A 26822-nucleotide genomic window follows, 5' to 3' on the forward strand; every position below is an offset into this window, starting at 1 on the left:
AGTACAAGCGCTGAAGATTTCGCAACTTCTGTCAGCTGCCTGTAGAATAATAATTATGTATAATAATTCCTGCCATGTAGAAATCAGTTCTTTTTCTTACCACCATTGCTATGCCAACTTCCACTGGCAACAAAGGCTTTTCTGAAACTTGACCTAGAGACAAGTTGAATTAAGCAGCTTCCCAAGTGAGTTGCATTCATAAAATATGAATGCCTATAATAAAATTTTGCCATGAAAATACTAGTTTTTTTTACTAGGAATAAGTGGAAGCCTCCTTCATACTGATTGTAAACACAAGGCATTTTACTGAAATTAATGGAACTATTTAAATAAGGCAATCCACTGCAATAGACGGGGCTTTGTATAATTGCCATTTACACGTACGACTGGGCAGCACTACTGCTGTTTAGATATTTTGTTGAAAATCTTATGCACTGCTCTGGTTATTTCTACATCTGCAAAAACAGAAAAATTGCATTCTAATTACCATAATTTTGATTGTCTAGAAAAAGTCACTGTTGTCTTGCAGGCAAAAATAATGTTAAGGGTACTGAGGGTCCTGCCTGACTAGAAGCATCTGACAGAGATGGAACACAGGCTGTTAATTCAATTCTTGTTTTGATTCCGTTGGTGAAAATCAGAGCTAAGTTTATTTAAATAAATGAGGTAAGAGTCAGTGTCATTTAGATCAGATTTAAGTTATTTGAAGACTGATTTATTATCAGGAAATCTAATGAAATCTTAATTGTTTATAGACAGAAATGACTATTAGAAAAAGAAACAGATCAAAGTTTTATTTAGAATAATTCTCAACTCTTTCCCCTCCTAATATAAGGACAGCCGAGAAATATGCTTACTGATGTGAAGGTATAGATATTTTATTTTATGTGTTCATAAATGCCTACAAGATATTCCTGAGTGACATCAGGTTCTCCTTGAACCTCCTTGAACTTCTATGCTCCTTGAACCTGATGAGCATAGAAGTTAGCTTGGGATGTGCTGATTTACTAAGTCTCTCAATAGTCAGTACTGTCAAGAATGTAAATATTTCTTCATTCTTTAAATATTTCCACCTACCTTGCTGCAATCCTTCCAAGTTCCAGCAAACAAAGGCACACTTCTCTTGGCTGCTTGTGGAGGACTGGAAAAGAAAAATGAAGATGGAAAACATATATAAATAAAAGCTATTTCAAAAATCTTTGTGATGGACAGAACTGAATCATCAACATCTGTAACTCTCAATGCAGATAAAACTTGTGTTTTTTTCTTTAGCTAGCTGGAATTTTACTTACTGGAACAAAAAGGATGGGATCGAGGACCGTTTCTCAGAGTGCAGATGATTTAGGAAGTTCCTATTTAATATATTTTATTTAATAAAATAAAATTCTAAATCATTGGAAAATTATTTGGTAACCTACAATCAGTTTGTAAAATCCTAAAAATAATAAAGAGCTCTGGCAGAACACTAAGACTAGAAGAAGATCAAAAATAAATAACATTTAAATGAAGTTTTTTTTTTTTTTTAACCCTATAAACTAAAAGAATTCATATCCTTTACATCACTGTTTTTCTTAGCCAACTTAAATCAGAAAAGCTACAAGACTTCATTAATATTCCTCACTGTAAGTTTGGTCCTGAATTTCTCATACATTTTGTCTTAAAGCAAATAAAAAATGAGAGTAATTTAGGAATTAAGCTCATCAGAAGAAAACCAAACCGAAAACTTGCTTCCTGTAATATATATATACACACACACATGCAAATATACAAGTTTTTATGCCTGAATTCCTCAGGACCTGGGGTTTTTAAGCTTCAGAAGAAGCTGTAACACACTATGAATCTATGTACTTCTCATTCAGAAATATCACCATTATTTGAGAAGATTCTCTCTCTTTTTTTTTTTTTAAACCTCAGATAGGTAGCGTTTTGCAGAGAAGTCCAGAAAAATATATAAGAAAAAAAAAAATCAGGATATAAAGAAAGCCCGTGACTCCTTGGAGAATCAACTCCCACAAGATCCTCAAAGAAATACAAGAAAAGAGAAGAAAAACAAAACAAAATAAAACAAAAACAAAAACCAACCAACCAAAACCAGAAAAAAAACATGAGAATTATGAGTACATTGTCATCATCTCTCTAGTAGTACCTCTTGCATCATAACCCTTGCATTTTGGATAAACTTGAGGTTTTAGAAATTCCCATACTAACTGAAAGATATGAACCTTATACTTCAGATTGATCTGACACTAAAAAAATAATTGTGTGACTCTTTGTACCAATCAGGAAAAAAAAGGGCAATGCAGTAGATGTGTTTTCAATGAGTTCAAGCCGAGACATCTGTGGTATAAATGTTTTGATTGTCTAATGACTCACCTAACTGAAATGCACGAGGAGAAAAAATAAATATATATACACACACATACACCTGAAAAACATATTTCAATGTCTAGTTAAAACTCAAAGTCGTTGCTTTGTCCTATAATGTATGCATGAGACCTGGACTTGGAATTCAGAGTTAAGCACCTCTAAATAACTAATGCCTACTGGGGCCGATCTTTAATTTCTGCAACTTCAACTTCTCGCTCCACTGATTTGAATAAATCTGTGGTAAATTACGTGAGTTGAATGCTCGCCCTTAAGTCTTTTACTAGCATATATGTAGCAATTCAAGATGTATGCATTCTTCCCCTCTAATCTCATCCAAATATATTTCCAGAAGTAAAACTGCAGAGCATGAAAACTAAAATGGCAATATACTAGGAAAAGTATTTTTATCCTTCAGACATCTGTTATTAAGAATATAAAAGATGCAGACTTGGACATCCAGCTATTCTCAATATTCTTCCTTGCCACAACACAGTAATTTTATGAAATATTTAACCTTCACTAGCAATCAATATTTTTCAAGTGTTATATTCATGACTCTTGAAAGATATTCTGCTGCTTTTGTTCTAAAGCAGTTAGGACTATTCCAAAATAAAACTTGATTTTAAAGAAATAAGACATCTCTGAGACTACAAGTGGAATAAACCATTTTTGGAATAGTCAAAGGGAGTTTCTGAATTGCAGTTCACACATCTGAATCACTTTTGGAAGGGAGAAGGAAAAGAGAGCCTCAAGTAATATTAATTCCAAAAGGATTCATTGATATTACTCAACAAAGACTTGAATAAGGAAGGTAAAGTATTTTTATGTCAATGCTTAAAGCTCTTCTACCCCCCCAAAAAACAAAGTTCTTTAGCAAATCTGACTGAACATAGTCTAGACACATTTCATGCATTTCACACTGAGCAATGTGAAACAGTGAAATCATTGTTAGAGGATGAAAAGCTGTGCAGGCAATAACCAAGCATAAAAATAAACATCTGGTCACGTGATAAGAACAGGGTGACACGCTGCTTCTCACAAGGCAATGTTAGCATTCCTGAGGACTATACCAGCATATGTACTTGAGTACTTGAGAGACAAACAAGTGTTCCTTTGTACACTGCAATACCCACTGGAAATAATTTAAGATTCTCAAAACAAAATTTTTGGTATTTTCCAAAAGCACAACTGTATAATGGGCTACCACCTCACTAGTGAATGTTCAGGAGTTAGAGTGAACGCCACTGAGATACAAGACTGCATTTCTATACCTATCTTGGTCGTGATGTTCAGTAACTTTGACAAAGCAAACAAGGCCACTGCCTTTTGGAACAAGAATCACTTCCAAGCGTCTCAATTTCTGAGTACTCATCTTGAGTATAACTCACGTCTTGAGCTATTCCACAGTAACTGAAAACTTGATATTTAAAGTCACTTTCTAAAGGTTTCCTCCTCAGCTTTATGTGAAAAAAGCTACCTTTATGATTTTGTTTTTGTTTTCCCAATCTACAGAATGCAAGGACCAACATTTATTTCTCTTGCTTTTTTAGTTTTACATATGGAAGTTGCAAATTCATTGATATTTTTAAAGCGGTTTGAGACATCTGATAGAAGAGGTGGCAAAAACTATTTCAAAGACAGGACACAGCATGGAATTCACTTTTTGTATTATTTGGAAACAGTATGGCACTAAAAATCTGTAGGATGCCTCATAATTCATATTTAAGTTTTTACACTAATTGTACTGCAGTTCATGGACAACTGTATACTCACATGTACACAGTTTTCTAAACATATATTCTTACAGACATATATATTGCCATATCATTTGTGGACAGCAGGCAATTCATTCCAAGGTGACTGGCTACAAGCACAGGTTGAAACGCAACAGCTGTGCCTATGGTGTACTGTTATATCCTGTGGGAAAGGCATCCATCTTTTTCTGAATTACTTGAATCTACATTAGTATTTACTTTTTGGAAATGGGCACCACATCTACTTTTTGACATAACCAGTTACTCAATCCCAGATATTTTACATGGCAAGCTGAAAATGATCTTTTGAAACCATCTGCATTCTATGTATAGCCACATACATCATTCACTGCACATCATTTCAAGTCTACAGCATGACTCATTTCCACACCAGTGCTACTGTATGGTGTGAAGAACCGAAGAAAAAACAACTGTGGAGATCTCTCTAACATTCCTGTGAGGCAAGTATAATTATCTCCATCTGATACACAGAATTAACTTACATGCATTAGAAATAAAAATGCACAGTAATTTAAGTGTTATTTAAAGAGACATACTGCCTGATCTACAGGGTACTTTTGTGTTTCCTAGCACTACATTTTTTATGAAAGCAAAGCCAACACATCACAGTGATCCCATTACAAGGTCTGGTATGGTTCGTACCACTACCATAGTCACTTGTCCAATGCTATTCAGTAGGAACATCCAAAAGCTGTCTTTCAACATCTTATATTATTCTCCAAACATCAACATCTTCAGATTTTTGCAAAAGTAAGGCATGTGAGGCGAAGACCTACTAGTAACAATTTCCTTCACTTCCTGAACCAATCACTACCAATACATGGCCAGAGCAACGTCCATTCCAAAGGGATCACAGCTCTTGTAGGGAAAAGATAGACCATGACCACATGAAGAGTTAATAGATATATCAAACAGTTAAAATAATTAAAGTGGTAGAGCCAGCCTTAATTATAGCTTAGGTACTTCACTTTGCTTCATTAACACAATTTTTGTATGCCATTTCCTATAGTTTTCAAGCTGTCACATACAGAAGAAAACGGTATTCATGGAGAATCCCTGGCCAGTCCTCTCCTATCAAACATTAGGAAGGTGAATCTTCTGCATAGATGACTCTAAGCAAATAGCAAAAGTAAATGTAGAGGCCACACATGCTACATAGATCTACTGCAGAAGAAGGGAAATAGCTGTCTTGCCAGAGAATCTTCCTGTTATTTGCTTGACAAGAAAGCAGTGTGAAGATTTACCAATAGAGCATTAAGTCCAGCTTATTTTAGATGTCCTGACAATTACAAGGCCTTTTGCTTTCCATCTCGTTTATTTCAAATCCTTATCTGTTGTCATTGCCTGTATCTTTTCCAGCTATTGCCAGACTTTTTTTTTTTTTTTTTTTTTTTTGTCAAAAATACTTTCTTTTCAGCTCCTAACAAACCTCTATCCCTGCCACTCTCTAGTTCTATCTTCTTTCTCCACATTGCCCCCATCATTTTGCTGCCCATGACTCCTATTACAGGCTCTCCTCTTCCACTCACTCATTCCTTTTTCTCTTTCCTTATGTTTCATTTCCTTCCTACCTGCTTTTCATCACATTTCTACATCTCCCACCTCTCCCTTCCCCAGTGCCCAGACCCTAGTGGGAGAAGCCAGAGAGCAGAGGAGGAACAGCCACTGCTTTGAAGTGCTGGTCACCCCTAGGGCTGTGAGATGACAGCATGCACCCTGCACATGGACAGCACATGGCTGCTGAGCACACTTAAACTAAGAGTGTTCAGAATAAAAAACATGAGATATGGTTACTTATTTTTAATTAAAATTTGCAGAATTCACATCCATGATACAGGAACAATCTTCTTAATACTGCCTGCTAAATTTCAGTCCTTGGCTCCCAACATTTTAAAAGCCATTTTTAGCAGAATCAGAGTGGTGTTCTTTTTTTTTTTTTTTTCATATATCATATATACACACATATATATAGCTATATATTTTATATCTCAGACAGCTGCATCAAAAAAAAAAGTATGATTTATTCTTCTAAAGCGTTTCCTAGCTCACTAGACATGAAGAGATAGAGGTTTAATATTAGTCATCATACCCTTCCAATTACCATTATAATTCACACAAGCCTAGGGAAGATCTTTGAGAAGGTTAATCCTTCTTTGTATTGTCTCTCACTTCTTTCTTAAACACTTTTTTTTCCATTCAGATCCTATGGTAGTTTGTTTTGTGTTTTAATGTTGCTTAGACAACACCTCATCTGTTGAACTGATCCCAATATATTCTTTCTTGTGCATCAAAAAGAAGTATGCTATGATATACTTAATCAAGGAGTTGGGTTCTTCCAATGGAAGTATATGGTGTAACTATCGAATAGCTTGCATTGGAAAGGATTTAAAAGATCACCTAGTTCCAAACCCGTGGATGCTACCCATGAGATCAGGTTGCCCAAGGCCTCAGACAATCTGGCCTTGAACATCTCAGGGGACAGGGTATCCACAGTTTCTCTGGGCAACCTGTTCCAGGGTCTCACCATCCTGAGTGAGCAATTTCCTCTTAACATCTCATTTAAATCTCCCCTCTTTTAGTTTAAAACCATTCCCCCTTGTCCTATCATTACCTGCCCGAGTAAAAATTTCCTCTTCATCTTTTTTATATGCCTCCTCTAAGTACTGAAAGGCTACAATGAGGTCTGCCTGAAGCCTTCCATCCTTCTATCAGTTACGGAAGTCTCAAAACAATTAAAGTTGCACACAATAGATCTATAAATAGTACATAAGTAATGTAGAATCAATCTAGATATCTAAATACTAACAATTTACTAGGATTATGATGCTAATCCAATGGTGATAACACTGTCTGGATGCTTCTATAGTCCTCAAAACAAAACATATTCAACAACAGAATGAGTTGTTTAGTAAAATCCTGTGAAAGATGGGACATAGTCTTATTCTGATGCAACTACACATAAAATTCCATGTGCTACTGTAAGATGGTAATGTGTCACTCAAAGAATGGCCGAAATATGCTTCCCTTTTTTAATAGAAAGATTAAAATAGAGTAAATCAATCAAAAAAAATAAGGAAACCATTTGCCACTATGCATTAAATATTTTAAGCAGTCATTTCAGTATTATGTGTTTTTGTTTTGTTTTGAATTGGAAAAGCAGTATTAGAATAGAGGTCAGAGGTGTTTGTATTTCTGTCTATTATTTCCACTAAAGCACTATATGCTTATGTTTATGGAACCTGTTAAGTAAATTCTAATCAATAAGTTGCATCAAAACAAGTCCATGTCACACACTGTGTACACACACACACAGTAACACAATATACAAGCACAAAACATTAATACAACAATATCCAACAACTCCCAAAATAAATGACACACATTAGCATGCTGGCACACTCAGTGGCAAACCCTTTTCTTGCTGGGTAGACTCTTTATCACAGAAGAGATGCAGAATATTCATTGGTTCCAAATCCTATAATCATCCAACAAGACTGCATTACCAATGAAGAGTTCATAACTTCATCTTTAAGTTCAGTTAACTGAAGCAACCATAGAAAATCTTACCATTCTTACTATTTGGCCAAGAGTTTTTCTTCGAGTATTTACACTCTTCAGGCTTGAGCACCATAATTACAAGAATCTCCAACAAGAATGCTTCCATAAACTGAAATAGCTGTGTGGATCTGCTGCCCTAAAAACCTACAAAGGGGAACTTACAAAATATACATGACACATGGAAACAGAGGAGTTACAGACAGTATTCCATTTCTTAGGCTGCAAAGAGTGCATCGTGCTCCAAGTCCTATATAAAAGATAAATTTTGACCTGTGATATAACTGAGAACCACATTCAAAGACGATCATCATCTGATCAAACCGTGAGATGCAAAGTCTGACTTCAGATAATCATTTGCCCTACCAATATAACTAATTCATTCTTTAAATACACTAACAACAAAGAAAAAAAATAATAATAGTTAAAAACAGTTTTAATTAGTCAATGAATGCAGGGAACATGCAAAATTTCCTTCTATCTTGCAGCACTTAAGAATATCCCTACATACAGTGTTGTTACATTTGTTAAAGATGATAATTTTCTGTGTGGCCCATAGAGCAGGTACCCCATCCGTGTTTTCTTGTCAGAGCCATCAACTCTGGTACTTTTCTACCACGTCTCTCCATTAAGTGCAAAGGGCAAAACACGTAGAGATTGCTACCGTTCAGCTCTGTTTGCATGATAAATAATTACAGAAAAGCTACATTTTGAATTTGATGTTTGTTTTTATCTATCATATTACTAACTACTAACTTAGTATGAGCTTCATAAAAACAAACGATTATAAAAGCAGGATATGTTTAAGGCCTCATTTTGGGGAGTAAATTATTTTCCTGACAGGGTATTTATCAGAATTGATCTATTTATTGCCACTTATTATTATTAGAATCCTATCACAAAGATTTTGAATACCAAAATCCTAACTTCAATGCAAACTCAGAAAAATGTAATTAAGTAAATCACCACTATCTACCAGAGATATCCATGTACTGAATCAGAGTATGATCACAAAATCCAACTACCAATTTATTCTTATCTGAGTAAGACACCATTTTCTAGCGGCTGCTGAAGTCAGCGTGGTAGTGCCCAGGCAGAAGGGAAATCTGTGCACTTGTCCACAAATAATGGACAAAGACACAAAGTGACTCGGGTAGGTTTACTCACCTGCTTGTCTGGATCCACACTAGAATTTTAACACTTCGCAGAGTCTAGACTCTAGGAACACTCAAAAATCCCATCAACATCTCTTGCCTGCAAGCTTTAGAGGCATGGGCTGCACCTATCTGCTATACTGCCTGTTTCCCACTGTTCTAACTCCATATGAAGCAACACCTTCGTACAACCTCAATCTAAGTGCCAAAAACATGGCAGCGTTGGATGCATGCGTGTGTGGTTACTCTTGCATGATTTCAAAGATCGCAGGAGTACTTTGTGTGATACATAAAGAAAACACCATTATGTGCATCTAGAAGTATTTGCATACCATAAGACTGGCAGAACAGAGTAAAAAAGGAGAATAAAAATCAAGCCAAGTAAGAACTTTAAAATGTAAGGCAGTAAGAACATTAAAACAGTAGAGAAAAAATATTTGCTTTATTACACAAGCTTTTATGTTTCAGTACAGTTTATAAGCCATGGAGGGGAGGGAGAAAACAAAAATTAGTTAGCTTTGTAAACACCATTTCACCAGGGTTATTTATTTTCAGGAACATAGCAAACTTTCATGAGGCAATGCGAACACTTAGACGTCAATCTCACACATTCCTCATTGCTTTGAATAGGACCTTTTATGCTACTTACCTGTGCTGAATTTGTATTTTCTGTGCAAGGGAAAATGTGATTTGTGTGACAGAGAAATATAAATCCTTTCAATGGTAACTGTTATGAATCATCATTATTTCTTATGTAGTAGTACTGAAAAACCTCAAGCAAAATAAAAACTTTTCCTAGTTCCACCTCAAGCTGAGGGACAATAGTAGCTTCTATTTTTATCTTGTTTGGAAACAGCACGGTCACCATTACCCTGTCAATTTTAGAAAAATAGGTCAAGTTCTTATTATCAAGTTCTAAACCTATTTACGGCATTATAAATCTTTTCAACATACACTTTGCATACACGGTAACACTCAGAGAACAGAACCTGGTTTTCAATCAGTGAGTGAAGTCAGCCAGTAATCAAACAAACCTAATAGAGCCACATCTGGCTTATGCATCTTAGCACAGTTCCCTTTGGTTTTCTGAAAGCAGAAGTCATCTTTAACACCAAATTTCCAGGTGTGTTTGCACTCCATATTATAGTGTGGCTAGCAAAGCAATGTGTATGTTTAAAAGTTTATGTAAGAATTGATTTATACAGGGAATTATGTTATCTCAGCTATGCCAATTTCACCTCTAAATAAGACCTGATTTCTTAACAAGGCAGGAGGAAACTGTAGACGCACTTTCAACTACACAGCTAACCTGTTATTGGAACAATGTCAAACTGCTGAGTTTACCATAGCAGAAGAAAGTCTATGTTCATTTAGGTATTGGCTTAACCAGAGGTGGCTCTGCTAATCTCAAGCCATTGGAGGTCTGTGTTTGCTTTCTTCTTGAGTTTGCAAGTTTCTTCGTTCTAGGAAATGCCCAACTTCTCCATCATTTCACAACTTTGAAAATATGATTTTTGCTCATCTTATACTTGATTTACTGTGTGCAAGAAAATATTCATCTTGAGGATCTATCTAACAAAATAGAAACAATATATTTATCTTAGTGCTGTTTGTCAACTTTATGATACTAATTTCTTCTCTACCAAGCAACTTCATTTAATTTAATAACTCTCACATGATGAAAGGACAAATGAAAAAAATGTTTCAGAAATAGTTGTACTAGAAGACCAAGACTGTAAAAGAAGATATATAGATCAATTGCAACACAGGTAAGAACTTCAGACAAAGCTTCTTGCTACAGTAAAGTGTGTTCATTTATCCTTCACAGAAACTGAGTCATCTATCATCACAACTGCTTTATATTTTTATATGAGTTCCGATAATAAGCAGAGATTTGACTCTCTATTTCATGATAGATGTCTGAAACAAAACATTGAGGTAACTAAGCCCAAAGTTTCCCTTTGAAGAGGGAAGTTAAAAACATGAAGAATATATACTGCTGGTGAAAAAAGCTCCAGTATAGGACACGAAGAACAAAATTATATATTCTCGCATCCTAAGCAGCACACTGAATCTGCACTAGCAGCTAAATATCAGAAGCAAAAACTGAGAATGCACTCATATCCTACTCTCCCCAAAAAGAACAGGACTATCCTATTTGCTGAACTAAGCAATACCATTCCATGAACAGAAAAGTGAGTGTGTATTGTGAAAAATCATTTGCATGAAAGACATCATTTTAAGATTTTTGTCTTATACAAGCTCCTCTTAGAAATTGTTTAAATGAATTTTAAGTTACATGTACTTCATTTGTTTATGCTTCAGATAAGGAGCAGAATCAACACAGACAGAGGGCAGTTTCAGAGTCAGGATCTATTAAAAGAGCCATTCTCTCAAAGCAAAAAAAAAAAAAAAAAAGAAAAAAAAAAAAAAAAGGTGCTTTATAGTTTCCAACTTATGTAAATAAATACATACCCAAACCTTCCGATTCAAACAGGCAGGTATCATCCACCCCTACATCTCTGCACCAGGATAAGAAATTTGCTGTGTTGTCTCGTGCAAAAAAAGACCCTGAAGCAGCATTGGCTTTGCATGGAATCTTCCGTACTGGTAAGATCTGAAAAACACAAGTTTTCCATTTAGATAACTAACACCTGCCACCTAATATAATACCCAAATATTTTGAAATCAATATGCCACCAACATTTTTCTTTGTCCACTTCATAATTCACTTTTCATAAGTGTTCAACCACAGAGACTCTTTAAAAGCATAATAACTGGACATGTCATGTGAAGTTCACATCAGAATTAGTATTAACAACTTTTTTTTTTTTTTTTTCCTTAAAGCAATTATTAGCAACTACAGCTTTGAGATTTAGTGTTTGGTCCAGTTCACTCTATTAAAAAAGAAGAAAACCAAAATTTTGTAAAGAGAGATTTTATACTAAGAACTTTTCCAACTTTCCCAAAATTAAGGGCAACTTTAGGTCTAGTTTCAGATCTCCACATTAGAAGAGCTTTTAAGATTTCCCTAAGCTTGGTAATGAATATAGAATTGTAGGTCTTGAGAACTGAAGACTGCAAATAAGTAAGAAATGCTACTGTTCCCAGCACCACACTAGCCCCCTGTGCACAACCCAGAAATCTAGCCTGGCAGTTACAAGACTAAGGTCTAACAGAGGCAGACTCTCATTGCACCAGAGCAGGTCTATCTATATAGTTCTGCAAGCAGAGGAGCCACTACTGGTAAAGCATATCAATACCTGAACCCAACAGTAATTATTACAGCAAACTTCTTGCTTGCATTGGTAATTTTACTGACACACATACAAAGAATACTTCAGCATTTAGTTCTCATTTAAGGTTTCTTTTCCAAACAATGAAAAATAGGCATCATCTACAGTGAAACAAAGAAAGAATGAGACATTACTACTACATAGCTTCAGAAATCATCAAACCATGGAGGAATTCAGACTCCATGCTGATTTACATGTGCTGCTTTTCTATTACGCTGATTTATGAAATCCTTTCTTCTGTTCTGGAGTCAGTAGTTACTCAATGGCAAGTGAGCATAGAGGTAGCAAACTGAAAATGGTTTATCTGCTAGTTCCTGTGTCTATGTCCAAATCTTAGTTTGAATGGTCCCAGGTAATTCTTGGAAATGTAGGGAGGGAAGACAGACACAGGAGAAGGCTACCCTTTACAAAAGCTGCTGGTAGCATACTTACGTTAGTATTTAAAGACTATTTAGAACAAGTTGACACATGATTTTCAGTTTGAGGTCTGATTGCAGCAATGTAATTGCAGAATACATGTGCAGACAAGGAACTAGTCATCTCCATGTACCTGATCAACCAAGTAAACTACAGATAGAATGGCTACCTGACTAAACAGCATTCCAATTAACTTACCATTATGTCAATGTCAGCTTAGAAGTTGCCCTAAGCATATCCACCTGCCTTATAAACGTTTAGGCCTATTGCTTAGTTAGCTCTGCGACTAGCCCTCAGCTCCTGAAGATTCTTATTCCAACTGCATCTTCTTACGTTTACCTACTTGCTTCGCAGCAATGATTATGTTTCAAAATATTTAAAAAGACATATTAATACTTTTCTACATGGTATTATCAAAACCACTGACCAGTTTTACAAGAAATTTTAAAGAAAAACCCAAGCTACACCATTAATATCAAACGACGAAACTATTTTACCACAATACCTCCACTTGGACCACAGTATCTTTATGATATGATACATGGACATTAAAACAACTGAGAGAACAGGCCAATGTAAAGATATCAAGCAGATTATATCCAACAAATCTATGTTGTTCGGACTTTTTGAAAGACTACATCCAACTTAAAGCTCAAATCCTGGATGACCTTGTAATGGATTCATAGCACTGTAACAGAAACAAGATGACAGAAGCCAGCTCCAGCGTTCCTGGCACTCGCAGACTTACGTATAAGCTACTCGAGAGAGCATGGAAAGGAGATAAAGCTACACCTAATTTTCCTCTGAAAATATCCTTGTATTGTGAAACCCTGTCATTTCTCAGTTCACACCTCAGTTCTCATGGCTGGCTTTTCCACAGCACATCTAAGTTACTTTACTCTCTGACTCTCCTTTGCAGCTAGTCTAGCTAGTCTTCAAGTCAAAAACTGCTCATATGCCCTGGAACAGCTCTGAACGATGTTCTGGGTGAAATCATAGAGGGTTTGTTTCCTTCCACTCAGTTCTCCAGCACCAACCCAACCAATTCCTTTCCTTTAGTGCCTTCTCCCTCTTGCATCCCCTGAAAAGTAACCTATGTCCTTTTATGTCATGCTAAGGGTATTAAACACTGTTCTGCAAGCCTTAAAAGCCTTAAAGCCCTCATATTATTTCCGGAAATTTCAACTAGGAAGAAGAAAAAAAAAAAAAAAAAAAAAAAAAACTATTGTGCTATATAGCTGGTGGGTGCCAGCTAGCAATTATAGGACACCTGGGCCCTACCAACTCACTCTGCTCAGCCCAGAGCACACAGGACATGAGTCCACCTGCAGCACTGCCCCCAGAGAGCAGGCTGCTCCCTGGGGCAGATGGCCTCAGCAGAACAAAAGCAGCTGAAGCCAAGGAGACTGCCAGGAGAGCTGGCAGTTATTGCTATTTTGTAGTTATTGCTACTGACAGTGAATAATAAGGGTCTAGGCACATCTCTATCATACCTAACAAAATTGGGATATTCTTTAGTTTCATAGTAACAGATACATATCTGATTAACAGTTGCTCTAAACAACTCAGAAGTGAAAAATGCCCAAATGCAAAACCAAAACATGTACTGGTACTGACTACAGAAGGGAAAAAGCTACATTATTGAAGGGGAAAAATGCACAAACAAACAAACAAAAAAACACACGCACACAACTAGCAGTCATTTCTGAAATAAATACTACACAGACACCCTGGCATTGCATGATCTCACTACCATAGAGCATTCTATATTTCATCCCATTTCCCACAGCATTAGGGTCCTGCTGAATAGAACAGCAAAAACCTCCGTTGTGTTCAACAACAGCACAATCTGGTTGATCATTGAAATCATAGAGAAATGCTTCATTTTCTTATCACCTAATAAATTTGCCTCCCACCTTTCAAATAGAAGTCTACTTTTTCAATATTTCCAAAACTCTCACTGTAACATTCAACCTATAACATGTGAAAGCTCTTATTTAGGAAGTGCATAAGTATTCTTTGCCGATTTGTATAAATGGCCTGAATATCTCAAAAGTGCTTTCTAGCAGATCATTCTGAAGTAATTAGCTTTCCATATGGCAAAAGTGACTTTTGTTGACATAGTATAGTATAACCACGGTTGCTTTGAAACAGCAGTGGCCACAATTACTCCTATCAAATATCATGAAAACAGTTCCCCAGTTACACTCCTTTTACAATCTTGTCTTGTTGATGTGCATGCATGTGGTTTAATGCAGGATGTGAAAGTGTGAGTGAAACATATGACGCAATCCTGGAAAAATGCTGTCAGGTTCACTTCGAAACCCAAAAGGGACTCTTTACACTGATGCTCTGGAACCACATGGAAAAAAAATGTATTTTTGAACTGTTTTTCCAAAATGAGGGTCCACAAATACATGTTAAAAAACAACAACATTCTTAATAGCAGATTTGAGTCATATTTTGAAGACTCAAAATCATACCTCCTCTTTGAATTTGATTTCACAACTTTTTGAAGTGTCACTCCCACGTGGGTACAAGGAAGAAGATTAGCAATTTTGTTTGTTATGGAAGAGGGTTACAGTTAGAGAGGCACTCACAGGAAAAAATTATTGTTATCACCTGGTGAACCTCAGTAACCAAAATGGGGGGAATACGCTATGGAGAGTGCAGTACCTGACTGCAGCGGTGTATCTCAGGTAGCCATATAGTGTTACACACAAATAAATTCCTAGAGAAATTATAGTATATCACAACACACATCTGTTTCATAACTTCTTACAAATTTGCCTTTAACTCTACTACTGGCCATAGAGATACTCTTCTTCTTCTTAAATTCCTCCTTTATTCTGCACTGTTAGTCTTAGAAATGCCCTCCTGCCCCTAAACTCTGAAATAACTCTTAGACAAGGGAATGCAAAAACAGTTTTGGCACAATCTGCTTTGTGAATACAATTTGCTTTTCCCCTTATCCTTTATTGTACTGTTGAACATAAGTGAACCAAAGCTCATGCTACAAGACCTTACTCTTGTTGGGCTACTACAATTTACCTCATTACAATATATCTAGTTGCCTGTCATTTATTCAGTTGCTATTTTTAGTTCTTCAGAAACTTGAACCTAAAAGATTTCAGATCCCGTTATAATTCACAATATTGGCGTCCCAGACTTTCACTTCAGCAATGAAAGTTTACCTTAGACTGCTTTACAATGCCAAGATTCAGACCTAGTGAATAGCAATGAAGTATAGGCAAGTATGAACTGAATGATGAATAAACTAAATAAATTCCTGCAACCTTCAGTAACTATTCAGCTGGACCCTTTGTATTTTTTTCTTCCCTTTCCTACCCATTTACTCTGGTAGAAAACATCTTCAAAGTATAACCATTGGACCAACAAATGAAAATAACTTAGTAAATCCACAAACTGGATACAAGTAACTCGGAATACAGAAATACATACCTGAAATTAGAAAATGAAACCTCTCCCACATCAAAAACAAGACCTTAGAAAAAAAATTTACAACCTCCTCCAGCCCTTCTAAATATACAAGATAAAGTCAAAATACAGGAAAAATTTACGAATAAAAACTTAACATAGGAATTTTCAAGACTTAGGAGCTTAAAGAGTTGACAGTTTAAATATTGCATGTTAACCAGATCCTTACCCTATGTAAGCAATGTAGAGGTCATCAAATTCCAAAAAGCACTCCTTATTCACATCCTAGATTTTAAGAAAACATTCGGGATTGCTTTGGAATACCCAACCAATTTATGATATCACAACAGAAATAATTAACATTACTAGGGATTCATATAAAGGTATAGAGTACAGCATTAAAATAAATTCCAACCTAAGTTTAGCCATGGTGTTAGTCAAACATATTCTCTCATTTCTTCCAAGTAGCATTAGCTTTAACTTCTTAAGAAGAGAGTACAGATGAAGAATAAACTTATTCTAGCAACAATATAGTTTTAAAAGCTAAGACTTTGTTTATGGCTTTGTTATTTCAAGAGCTCTGTCCAAGACATAGCTCACTGTTCACGTAGCAAGAGATGAAAACACTGATTCACATCCAAAAAAGATGGGGTTAAAAAAAAAAAAAAAAAAGTTATGAAAAACTAATCTAACAAATGCACAGCAGCTCCTACTTCTAGCAGTGTAGCAGTGTCTTAGAAAACCAAAGAATAAAAGGGATGACTAAAACCATATACAACACACCAGTTAACTCAGATACCTAGATGTAAATAATATCAAAAAGTAGTATGGCAGAAGCTTCATTCACCAGTTAAAATTAGTTAAATAATTAGATGTGATTAAAGAGTAGTCAAAGGGCATTTCCTTTTTAACATATGGAGGCAAAATCATGACGTGCCAGAAAAAGCACTATCTAATTGAAAGCAAAACCCTCAGTAAAATATTGCATGGAATTAAGTCTCTGTTAAAATTCAAGAGCTATTCAGTAATTGAATTATCTGGAAAAAAAAAAATAATAATAATGGAAAGAGAAACCAAAGAAGGAAATAGGTGGCCTTCTCCCAGCATGTCCTATACACGGCATGGCTATTGGGTGGCTGGATAGCACACCGAGACCAACAGCCTGAATCCTTCCCTTGAAGACCGGGTGAGACCACCCTTGTGAAAACCGACAACAAAAAGCTCACATAAACAGATGTCAGACCCTGCTCCTGCCTGCTCAATTTGTGTAATTGAGGCAGGGATTAAGTCACCAGAGTCCAATGGCTTGGGGAGGTCTATAAATTGACTTTCACAGTTTCCTGACATCTAACTATAATGTACCTAAGCCTACTGACAAGTTCACTTTTCTCAATTATTTCTCAGAGATCATTTAGAATTAATTGACAATCCGCAAGGATATATGCACCAAAAATTAAAAGACTTCTGTTTATGCTCTGAAAATGCCAGCAGGCTGGAAGCAAAAACAGAAGGGGCATTATTGTTTGTTTTTATTATGCTGTAAAATAAATCCTAAAGAAAGAGATTGAAACCTAAATAGCCAAAAAAAAGGGGGGGGGGGGGGGGGGAAAGGGGGGGGAGGGGGGGAAGGAAGGGGAAGAGGAGAAAAGGAAAAAAGGATTAGTAACATTTTATAAAAAAATGAAGGCAGAGACTAAGGTATGTCATGGCAAAGCCTTGGCTTCATGAGTTCATCACCATTCAATAAGTGTTCTGACCACTGCCTTTAGACCTTAGGTTTCCAGAATTCATGTTTTGATTGACATTTTTAAATTGGCATTTCATAATAGGCTTCTTAGCTATCTGATGAGAACAAAAAGGGGCAATACTTACACTTGCTCTTCCAGAAGATAACTACAGCTTATGTTTGATAGACTATTTGGAACTTTTTTCCCCACTGCAATCACCAAAGCCAGAGCTGAATTAACATACAGATAGTTGACCAAGTTAAACTATCCCAGCTTCTTAATTTCCCTCATTTATATGTAATTTAATGGGAACCTTAGGAGGACTACATTTGTGCAAGCTGTTTGTGGTTATTTCATTATCATGCAACAGGGCCTGTGAATGAACTGCAACTGCATGTATAAGCTGAATTTTTTCCGTGGAATATAACTTGGTCAAATATGAATGCACTTTGACAGGACACATTTTAAAAGACATCTTATTAACCCATGACCATCCCTTATCAAATAACACATTCTTGAAACATAGATGATTCTCTTGAATATGAAAAATATTAAATTTTGGCAAAAACAATGTATTTTAGTCTCAGAAATTTCAAAGTCACTTTTTCCCCTTAATCATTGCAGAAGAATCCAAGCTAAGGTCATGACAATGCTTAGAAAATTTGCGTCTGAATAGCTCAAGTCCATCAGAACACATTAGAGGTTTAAAATTTTCATATTGAAAGATGTTTCCATGCTTTCACTTAGAGTGTGGTGTAATGCAGTTCAAACAACCAACATATTTATTCGATCTGTGGAATTATAGAGGATAATATCACACTGGCAGTCTGAGTAACAAATGTAACCAGTCATTCAAATCCCTAGATGTAATTATTACAATGCTGGGTATACTGTTGTGTATTCAGTCATGCTTCTTCTTCCTTTTCCTGCAGCTTTTCTCTCCACGATCAATCTCACGCTTTGTGATTCTATGAAGTGCAAGGTGGGGATGGGGCATGGGGAGGTTTCCCAGCCCCTTCTGTAAGATTAGTTCCAAATGGTGCTTTACCTAACGCAAGCCAAGTGTCAAGGAAGACCATGATAAAGATCACCCAGTCTAAAGGAAGACTTTTTTTTTTTTTTTTTTTTTTTCCAGATGCTTTATCTGTTCACTTTCTGGATTTCCAGATGTGTAACACAAATACAATTTTTATGCAAATGCTGAAAACATTGAGAAAGAATTTTACGCATAGCTGAGGACCAAGGTCCTTCATGTTCATTTTAAAGAGAAATTAGGTCTTTACCTTTATGATAAAGACTGATTTTCTGCAAGTTCTCCAATTAGAAACCACAAGGAAACTGCTAGAGCCCTGGGAATTCTACACTGGCGTAGAATTTAAAAGTGTCCATGATTTGAAAAACATGTTGGAATGTTAATCTACACAGCCAAATTTCCAAACCAGCCTTAACTCACTCTCTAAGGTTGTGAACAAAGCTTTACTTTATTCTTGAAGCATTTGGGGCCAATTTACATACACGTGCCCAAGTGGGAATACATGCTTATAAAAATAAACAAATTCAACATAATTATGATATCTATAAATTGGTTTCTAAACTTGAAAATGACTAATGTTTTTCCCCTCCTGCATTGCAGTCTTAACATGTGGCAGTATATTCACCATTTCAGAAATGTTTGCTCCTTTTATAAGTACAAGACTCACTATTAGTATCAAATCCTGTAGTTCTTACTCATTTATTACTTCCTTCAAGCTGCTAACACTAAATCTGATCAGAAATGAAGAAATGGACAATTAAGCCAAAGACAGTTTGCCTAAGTTATATTTTCTCAAAAAAAATAAAAATAAAATAAAAAAATGCTAACGTGCATTCAAGCGCTTAATCTTATGCTCCTGTTCCAGACATTTCCCTAACAGTCTATACAGAAAGCTCCACAAAATAACAGTTGGAAAGTTGCAGAGATTTTTATAGGTTATTTTAGAAAATTAAAATAAATACTAATAACAATAGAATGCATTTCACATACAAAGCAAAATCCAGCAAATCTAAAAATGGCTGTTTATACTTTCCTTCCAAAAACTACGTCCGCCAATACTGTGGCTGGAGTAACGGTAAAAATTTATGAAGAAAATCCAGTTTGAGCAGAGATTTTGTGAAGAATCTAAGTATTGGTATTTCATTTAAAAACTTTGTTAACTAAATAACCCTGAAAAAAAAAAAAAAAAGAAAAAAAAAAAAGAGAGAAGAGAGAGAGAGAGAGAGACATGATTTCTAGCTAAATGGTATTATTAGAAGTCAAAATTCTGTTCTCTGCTTGACCCTATTTGCAGTCTGAATCATTAGGATGGTTTCCAAAGCAGGAGCTAAGAGGCCATTAGCTTCTTAAATCTGCACTACTTTTTCCATCATAGTTATCACAAGATGCAAATTTTGAGTATTCTGCAAGTTCAGGAAGGCACCAAGAGAGAGGTATGCAAGAGAATCCCTGTCTCAGGTTCACCTTCAGGAAGAGCAAGGACGGTTCACATGGTGATTAAATGTCCACTCCAGCTAAATGAGAGAAGAAACCATTCTTTCCCCAGGACAGAGCATCAGCAGGAAGAATGACCCTGAAGAGACAGGATGCTTCAGAGCTCTTTCCAGTGTTGCGTAGCACTGTCCTCAACATGGTGTATAATGTGCACTTAAAAGCCACTATGCTCTTCAACACATTTACCTGGAAAGTGCCAAGCAGATAACCACAGAATATTCTAAGTTTGTAGAAAAATCTCCTGTTATGATGTGGTAAGAAACAGAACCCTATGCTACCATGCAATCCTCCTGCAGGCAGAAAAACTTGAGTTGTAAGAATTATTTGCTCAAGCACATAGGGTTTGTCCACATGACCATTTGCAGGCAAATCTTCCAGTATCTGCAAGAAACCTGGTAGCAATCCAGTTGTGTGTATGAACATGAGCTCAGCAAGCTACTGACATGTCTGAGAAAGGTATAAGGAATTCGCTAACAAACAGCTTTACGGTCGTGTGGAAATGATTCCTTCCAGATGGATTAGGACTCATGAGTCATTTCACAAGATTATTCTTTTCCTCTTCTAGCCACATCAGGGTGTCACTATAAAGATTAATACACAAAAAGACAATGCTGTACTTGATTTTTGTCCCTCCCGCATAACTAAGAACCATATCTATACTGTGTATGATAAGAAATTGGCTCCACAAGCTTTAGCTGAAAACAAGTGTCTCCAGAAAGTACAAGTGTGCAGACAAGCAAATTGCTGCCACAGACCACAGAGAATCTGTTCATAGCCTGACCACATCCACACAATTCTTGGCTCACGTGTCAGGTTTACAGCTCGCAGAGAGCACCTGAACAAGGACTATGAGACGACCACACCTGCCATGGCCATGCAATGTTTTCCTGTGCCATGCAGCACATACGTAGTTGCCTAAGTGGTAGCTGGGGAGACTTTACTGTGGGCTGACAGGCTTGAGGCATCAAGCTTACAGAATACCATATTTGCTGCAAGTCCATCCCTCCTACAGGACACAGGTAACCTTGAGAAAATGAAGTATGCATTAAAAAGGTCTGCAGTGTTGATCAGATCACACTTTCAGTTTTGGCCATCCAGGGTCTAAGAGGAGCAAGATCCACATGCTTCAGAGGAAGATACTTCAAAGCAAAGATAGAAAAAACTGCCCCCCCCCCCCCCAAAAAAAAAATATTTATCCTTAGCCTTTCCCTTTGAACTTGAATTACACCTTCAGGCATGGAAAAACTTAAAACCTTTCCAAATTAAAAAACAAACAAACAAACAAACAAAAACAAAAAAAAACACGACGCAATTCTCTCAGCTGTTCCTATGAATGTTCTCGTAGCAAGCGCACAAATATGATTGTGTTTAGGAATATGGTAGTCATCTTCTTAACCAAAAATGCCATGTTGTTTAATACTCAATATATAATTCAGAAAGATCTAATGAAAGAAAGCTATAAATGTACTGATTTTCATTGTGTAACACCTCAATATTTTTAAGAGAGAAAGACTTCCTTAGGGGAGGATCTTTTCTTCTTCAAGAAGAAAAATAAAGTTATCTGGTTTCACTTTTTTCTTCCCCTTTCCTTTTCTATTTCCTCCTTTACTTTTTTTTTCTTTCCTTATTTCAGTGCATTCCTTGGAGATTCAAATGTCATTTGCTACTTCTCATGAGCTTTCATGATTCTGAAAATTTCTCCATTCACTTAATTCCCTTGATGCAAAAGAATAATTGAAAAGATAAAACAAGAATATATGTATCTTTTGTTCTTGTAAATTGTTAGGGCAACCTTAAGCTGTTATTCAGTCCTGTCTCTCAATGGACTAGAAGATCAGTCAAATCTTAAACCAGATTCTCCTCTGCAGAAATATTGCATTTACTAGATTTTCTTGTGGCCTTGTTGCAGTGCAGAAAGCAAGTTCTTTGAGGCAGTAGATTTGCAAGCAAAGGTATGTCTCCTATCAATGTTTACAGAACCACAGCTTTCCATGTTCCCTGTGAATGATCCGAGTCAAATAACATTTTTGTTTTCATAATGGAAACTACCTAATATTGATCACAGCTCAGCAAGTGGGATAGCAATACGGTTTGGCACAAGATGAGCTCAGAGCACTTTACAGTGTTCACAAATCAAAGCAATAATGTACAGTGAATAGTATTCCCAGGTAACAGATGTGGAAAATGAAAGCACAGAATGTATTCTCCCAAGAGCAAACAATACGCTTACAGCTGAAATTGAAAGTGAATATGGTCTCCAGTTTATGATCTTGTTCTTTTGCCATTAGTCCCTTCTTTTAATAGTGACAGAACTTAAGTCATTTCCCTGCCTTCTAGAGTCCTTTGCTTTACAGGATTCTGTCTCTGCTTCCACAGATACACAATTCTCTTTAGAAGCACAAACATCTGGAAAACTTCAAGCAAACTCTAAGTTTTTGGTTGTGTAACTGAACAAGTGTTTCTTAGCTGAGATCCAACTTCCATATTAGATATTAAGGGCAAGAAATCTTCACCCCAAATCTCTGGCTAGATCTCTTAATTAGAACTCTCAAAACACATACAGTGAACTCCCTTGGTCAAAATTTCACCATAGGCAAATCTGCATGGCTATACTGGCTATATGCAAGTATATTTCCTGGCACAATTGAAAGCTTTGGATGTGGAACCACTGCAAAATACACTTCAGTTACTAGGACTATGGGTAAGAGGTGGGCACAATTTCTTAACATTAGGAATACATGAACATGTGCATGAATATATTGCTGCTTTCCCGGACAGTTTCAATGGAAATATACATTTACCTATGGGGGCAAAATTTAGTGTTTTATACACAACATCTTTTTTTCAGCGTACATTCAGTTTAATGACATTAAACCAGGATAATCTCAGCTCCCACTGGAAGAATGAAATTAAAAAATCATAATAGAATTAAATAGTTTAAGACATCATGAATATTTGCATCTGGATTTATTCTGTACTTCTACCTCTTTTATAGGCCAAATCACATCTAGATGGTGGCTTCTTGAAAATGAGGTTGAATTTTAGATTCAGATTTGTTTTTTCAAATTATTTCTAGGAGAGATTTGAGTTGAAATTTATCTGATTAACCTCTGAGAACTCTGAGACACGGAATGATTCAGCTTCAAACTGTTTTAGTTCATTTGCCATAAAACCATTGTTATCAGTGGAATATTCATAAATATATGTATGGCTTCGAGAATGGTGGACAGACTCTTATGCCCTGCCTATTAAAATGGTGATAACTATTAACACAATTTATCCATGTTTATTTTAAAATCTTAATTAATGGGTTTACTAAACTAAGCCCAAGCAAATGTGGGCTCTATGTGTAGTGCACATGCCTTGATGCTTTAAATTTGTTTGTACAGCTGTGAGATTCTCAAAGTAATTATCTGTCAGGAAAAGTAAAAGACTGCCAGGAGAGCATGGAGATGAAATCTAAGCCAATGGGAGAAAATTAAAAAATGGCATCCTGTGACATGAATCACTTTTACAGAATAACCTCTGCTATAATAATAAGTCTGTAGTTTCTAGACACAGATCATTAGCAGCAATACACGTAGTTGCATCAACTTACTACCATTTAAGTGTCCAGCATTTTTTAAGATGGATATCAGTCATCTCCAAGTAATTTTGTAAATGCACACAAGACATTATTATGACAATAAAATCTCCAAAGAACTGAAAAGAATTATTTTTCTAAGCAGATATGACAGTCACACTACTCAAACACCACACTCCCTATTCAAAACTCAAAAGTTGTCTGAAGCAAAGGATCAGATACAACATCAACATTTTCTGAACCACTAGGTTTTGAAGCATGGTTTAGCTGCTGAACAAGGAAGAACATTATCTTCTGGGATTTGCAAAATAATCTATCACCTAACATCATTTCAAATGAACAACTGTTACCTTTCTCATCATTAGAAATTGAAGTGTTTTTAATAGCCTGTTACTGTATGACTAACTAATCTAACGCCAGAGGTGAGGGAGTTAGACTCGTGACAGAAACACTCAGTATCTATTGTGACATCCCAAAGTACCTGTTAAGACATTAAGCTCAGGAGGGCGCTGAGCAGAAACTGCATAAAAGGCACCAGAGGCTGCCAAACTCCAACGCTCTCAATCTCATATAACTGTTCTGGATAATAGATACCAAGCAGAGCCTGACTCAGGTGCTATTTTTAGCTGTAAGGCTTCAGTCCTAAAGGCAAAATGTTATTCCATGTGTATATAGAACTACAAGTACAACTTAATTTAAATTGGTTTCTGTGAAGCATGATCCTTGTGTAAGGATCCCTGCACAACTAGCAAGGTGTTCAGCCCCCAGAATCGATAACCCACAAAATATAAGAGCAACCCTACTGGATCAGCCAAAGGCCCACCTCGTCTAGACCAGCCTTAAGCAGGCACCTTCCAACCTAGGAAAGAGTAAGACAACAGGAAACACATGATACCTCTCAACACTTTCTCAGGCCCCAACTACTTGATGATATGGGGACTTCCTGGGTTTGATGAGTTTTCTGTGTATTCGGACTTTTAAGGTCTTATTTGGTGTTTACCTGAACCCAGGTCAACATTATGAGTGGATAACATTCATTGGCAAGACACTTGTAACCATTTCATAAACAAGAATCCCTTTTTGTTTGTTTGGGTTCTATCAGCTTCATTAGATGTCAGTTTTGTATAGGAAAAACTGGGAACATGTGCCACACCCTTTGTGATTTTGCAGGTTCCATCAAGTGTACCCATTCCGCTTCTTTCCACACTGAAGAATCCTAACCTACATAGACACTCTTCACAAAAAGCTACTCCCTTGATCTCTGTTGCCTTCCTATGACTCTTAAGGAAGGAAGACTTGACTTCTCTGTTCTACACTTCTTAATCTCCTTTTCAGTTTCTTAAAGCTTTATTCCCAAGTGGCATTACCAGCAGTTCCCTAACTGTTTGGAAAATGTTTCCAGTATCCCAAAACTTCTCCACACGATACAAAAAAGAAGGGTTTATATCAGTATCAGCCTCTTCCTTACAGATTTGGAAGACCTAACATTATGGGAGACACAGCCTTTTTGGTTTAGGCTTTCCCAATTTATTTCATGCTTCAAAAGGCTGATGCTGACCTACGGAGGGTCTGAAAGGCGAAGAGCATTTAGTCCTCCCTTGTGAGAGAGAAAGTCATGCAGTTATGTTAAGAAACCAACTGCGATACTGACAGTGAATAAAACTTACTGCACAAGTAATTAATTCAGAGACAATATGATTTAACCTCTGTCAGTCTGTAGATTGAACTTAAGAAATTATGGCAAACAACTGGCCAGTCAGTGTATGCAGCATTAGTTTTTTATTGTATCTTTACACATGTTGCTGTAGCTGCTCAACTAGCCAGACAGCTCCAAAGAGCTGTAAAAGCAAATTCCTGATCAGCAGTATATACCAAACAGGACAGGATATGTCATCTTCTTCTGAGACTAAACTAAAACCAAAGTATTTTATGGAGCTCTGCCATCTAGGAAGTAGCTTATAAATGAGGAAAAACTTGACTTATGAAAACAAACCAGATCTTCAAGCTTGTGGAGGGACTTTGTAAGATTCCCCCCATCCCCATTATCTTTATCTTCAGCCTTATCCTGTCTCGCTCACTCAGTTGCAACCTGGTGCTGCCTGCAAACTGATCCTTCTGGCAGCCACTTATTTACTATCAGTCTACTCTTAAAATAAATAAATAAACAAACAATTCCAGGTTACATACATGAATAAAAAAGCATTATATCTATTTTGATAGAGGCTGTCTCTATAGAACCTTCAGCTACCAGTGAAGTCATCTGCTGCAAAGCACCTGGTTGAAAGACCATAATGGTTATGTTTTCCTGTGCACAGAGAAATGACCAAATGCTTCCAAAATTCCGTATATATTGTTAATGGAGAGCATAACAATAATAATTCAGAGGAGGATTGTGGAATTCCTACTATGTTAAATTTCATACAGTATAATCTTCTTATAAATTTACTTGGCACCACAAGTCAGATTTTCCAACATGTATACGAGTCGTATTGCCTGGGACTGCTACACAGGGAATTGCAATCTGAAAGGATAAGTAGTTCCCTAATAACCTACAATGACACAAAGCTATTATGCTGACATTTCTTTCAATTCTTACTAGACTAAATATGAAATAATATACATTGAGAAAACAGCAGTGGAGCATGTTTTCCATTTTGTTGTATTGCCTGTTATACCAGTTTGACGAATAATGAAGACCAAAAGTCTTCGTAATTACAAATGTCTAAACAGCTTCTAATGTAACTTCAGTTCAAAAAAAGAAGGGATCGGCTATTTGATATAAAGAAGGCCATATTGTCAGCTGAATAAGTTAATCTAAGAGTGGAGCACTACCTCTTTCCTGTGGCAGAACACAGATGTACCAAACGCTGATACATTTCTGGGTTATCTTTCCAAATGGCAGCTCTATCAAAATGACCCAGCATTAGATAAAGGTCTGATGGTGGAAAACAAAACAAAACAAAATATATCTTTCAAATGAATA

At 36.3% G+C, this 26822-nt stretch overlaps 1 protein-coding gene across 6 annotated transcripts in view; it reads right to left on the reverse strand.

Annotated features, from left to right (window-relative positions):
* Nucleotides 1-26822, reverse strand: part of GAS2 (growth arrest specific 2) — a 92584-nt gene that overhangs the window by 46206 nt on the left and 19556 nt on the right. For all 6 annotated transcript variants that reach the window (XM_035329097.1, XM_035329094.1, XM_035329095.1 and 3 more), the window contains exons 4-5: nt 11327-11468; nt 1078-1141 (exon numbers count right to left, since the gene is read on the reverse strand). In XM_035329097.1, coding sequence (XP_035184988.1) covers nt 1078-1141; nt 11327-11468 — 206 coding nt within the window. The remainder of the gene's footprint in view (nt 1-1077; nt 1142-11326; nt 11469-26822) is intronic.

The sequence above is a fragment of the Oxyura jamaicensis genome, chromosome 5 (assembly GCF_011077185.1).
Source record: "Oxyura jamaicensis isolate SHBP4307 breed ruddy duck chromosome 5, BPBGC_Ojam_1.0, whole genome shotgun sequence".
NCBI classification, from domain to species: Eukaryota; Metazoa; Chordata; class Aves; order Anseriformes; family Anatidae; genus Oxyura; species Oxyura jamaicensis.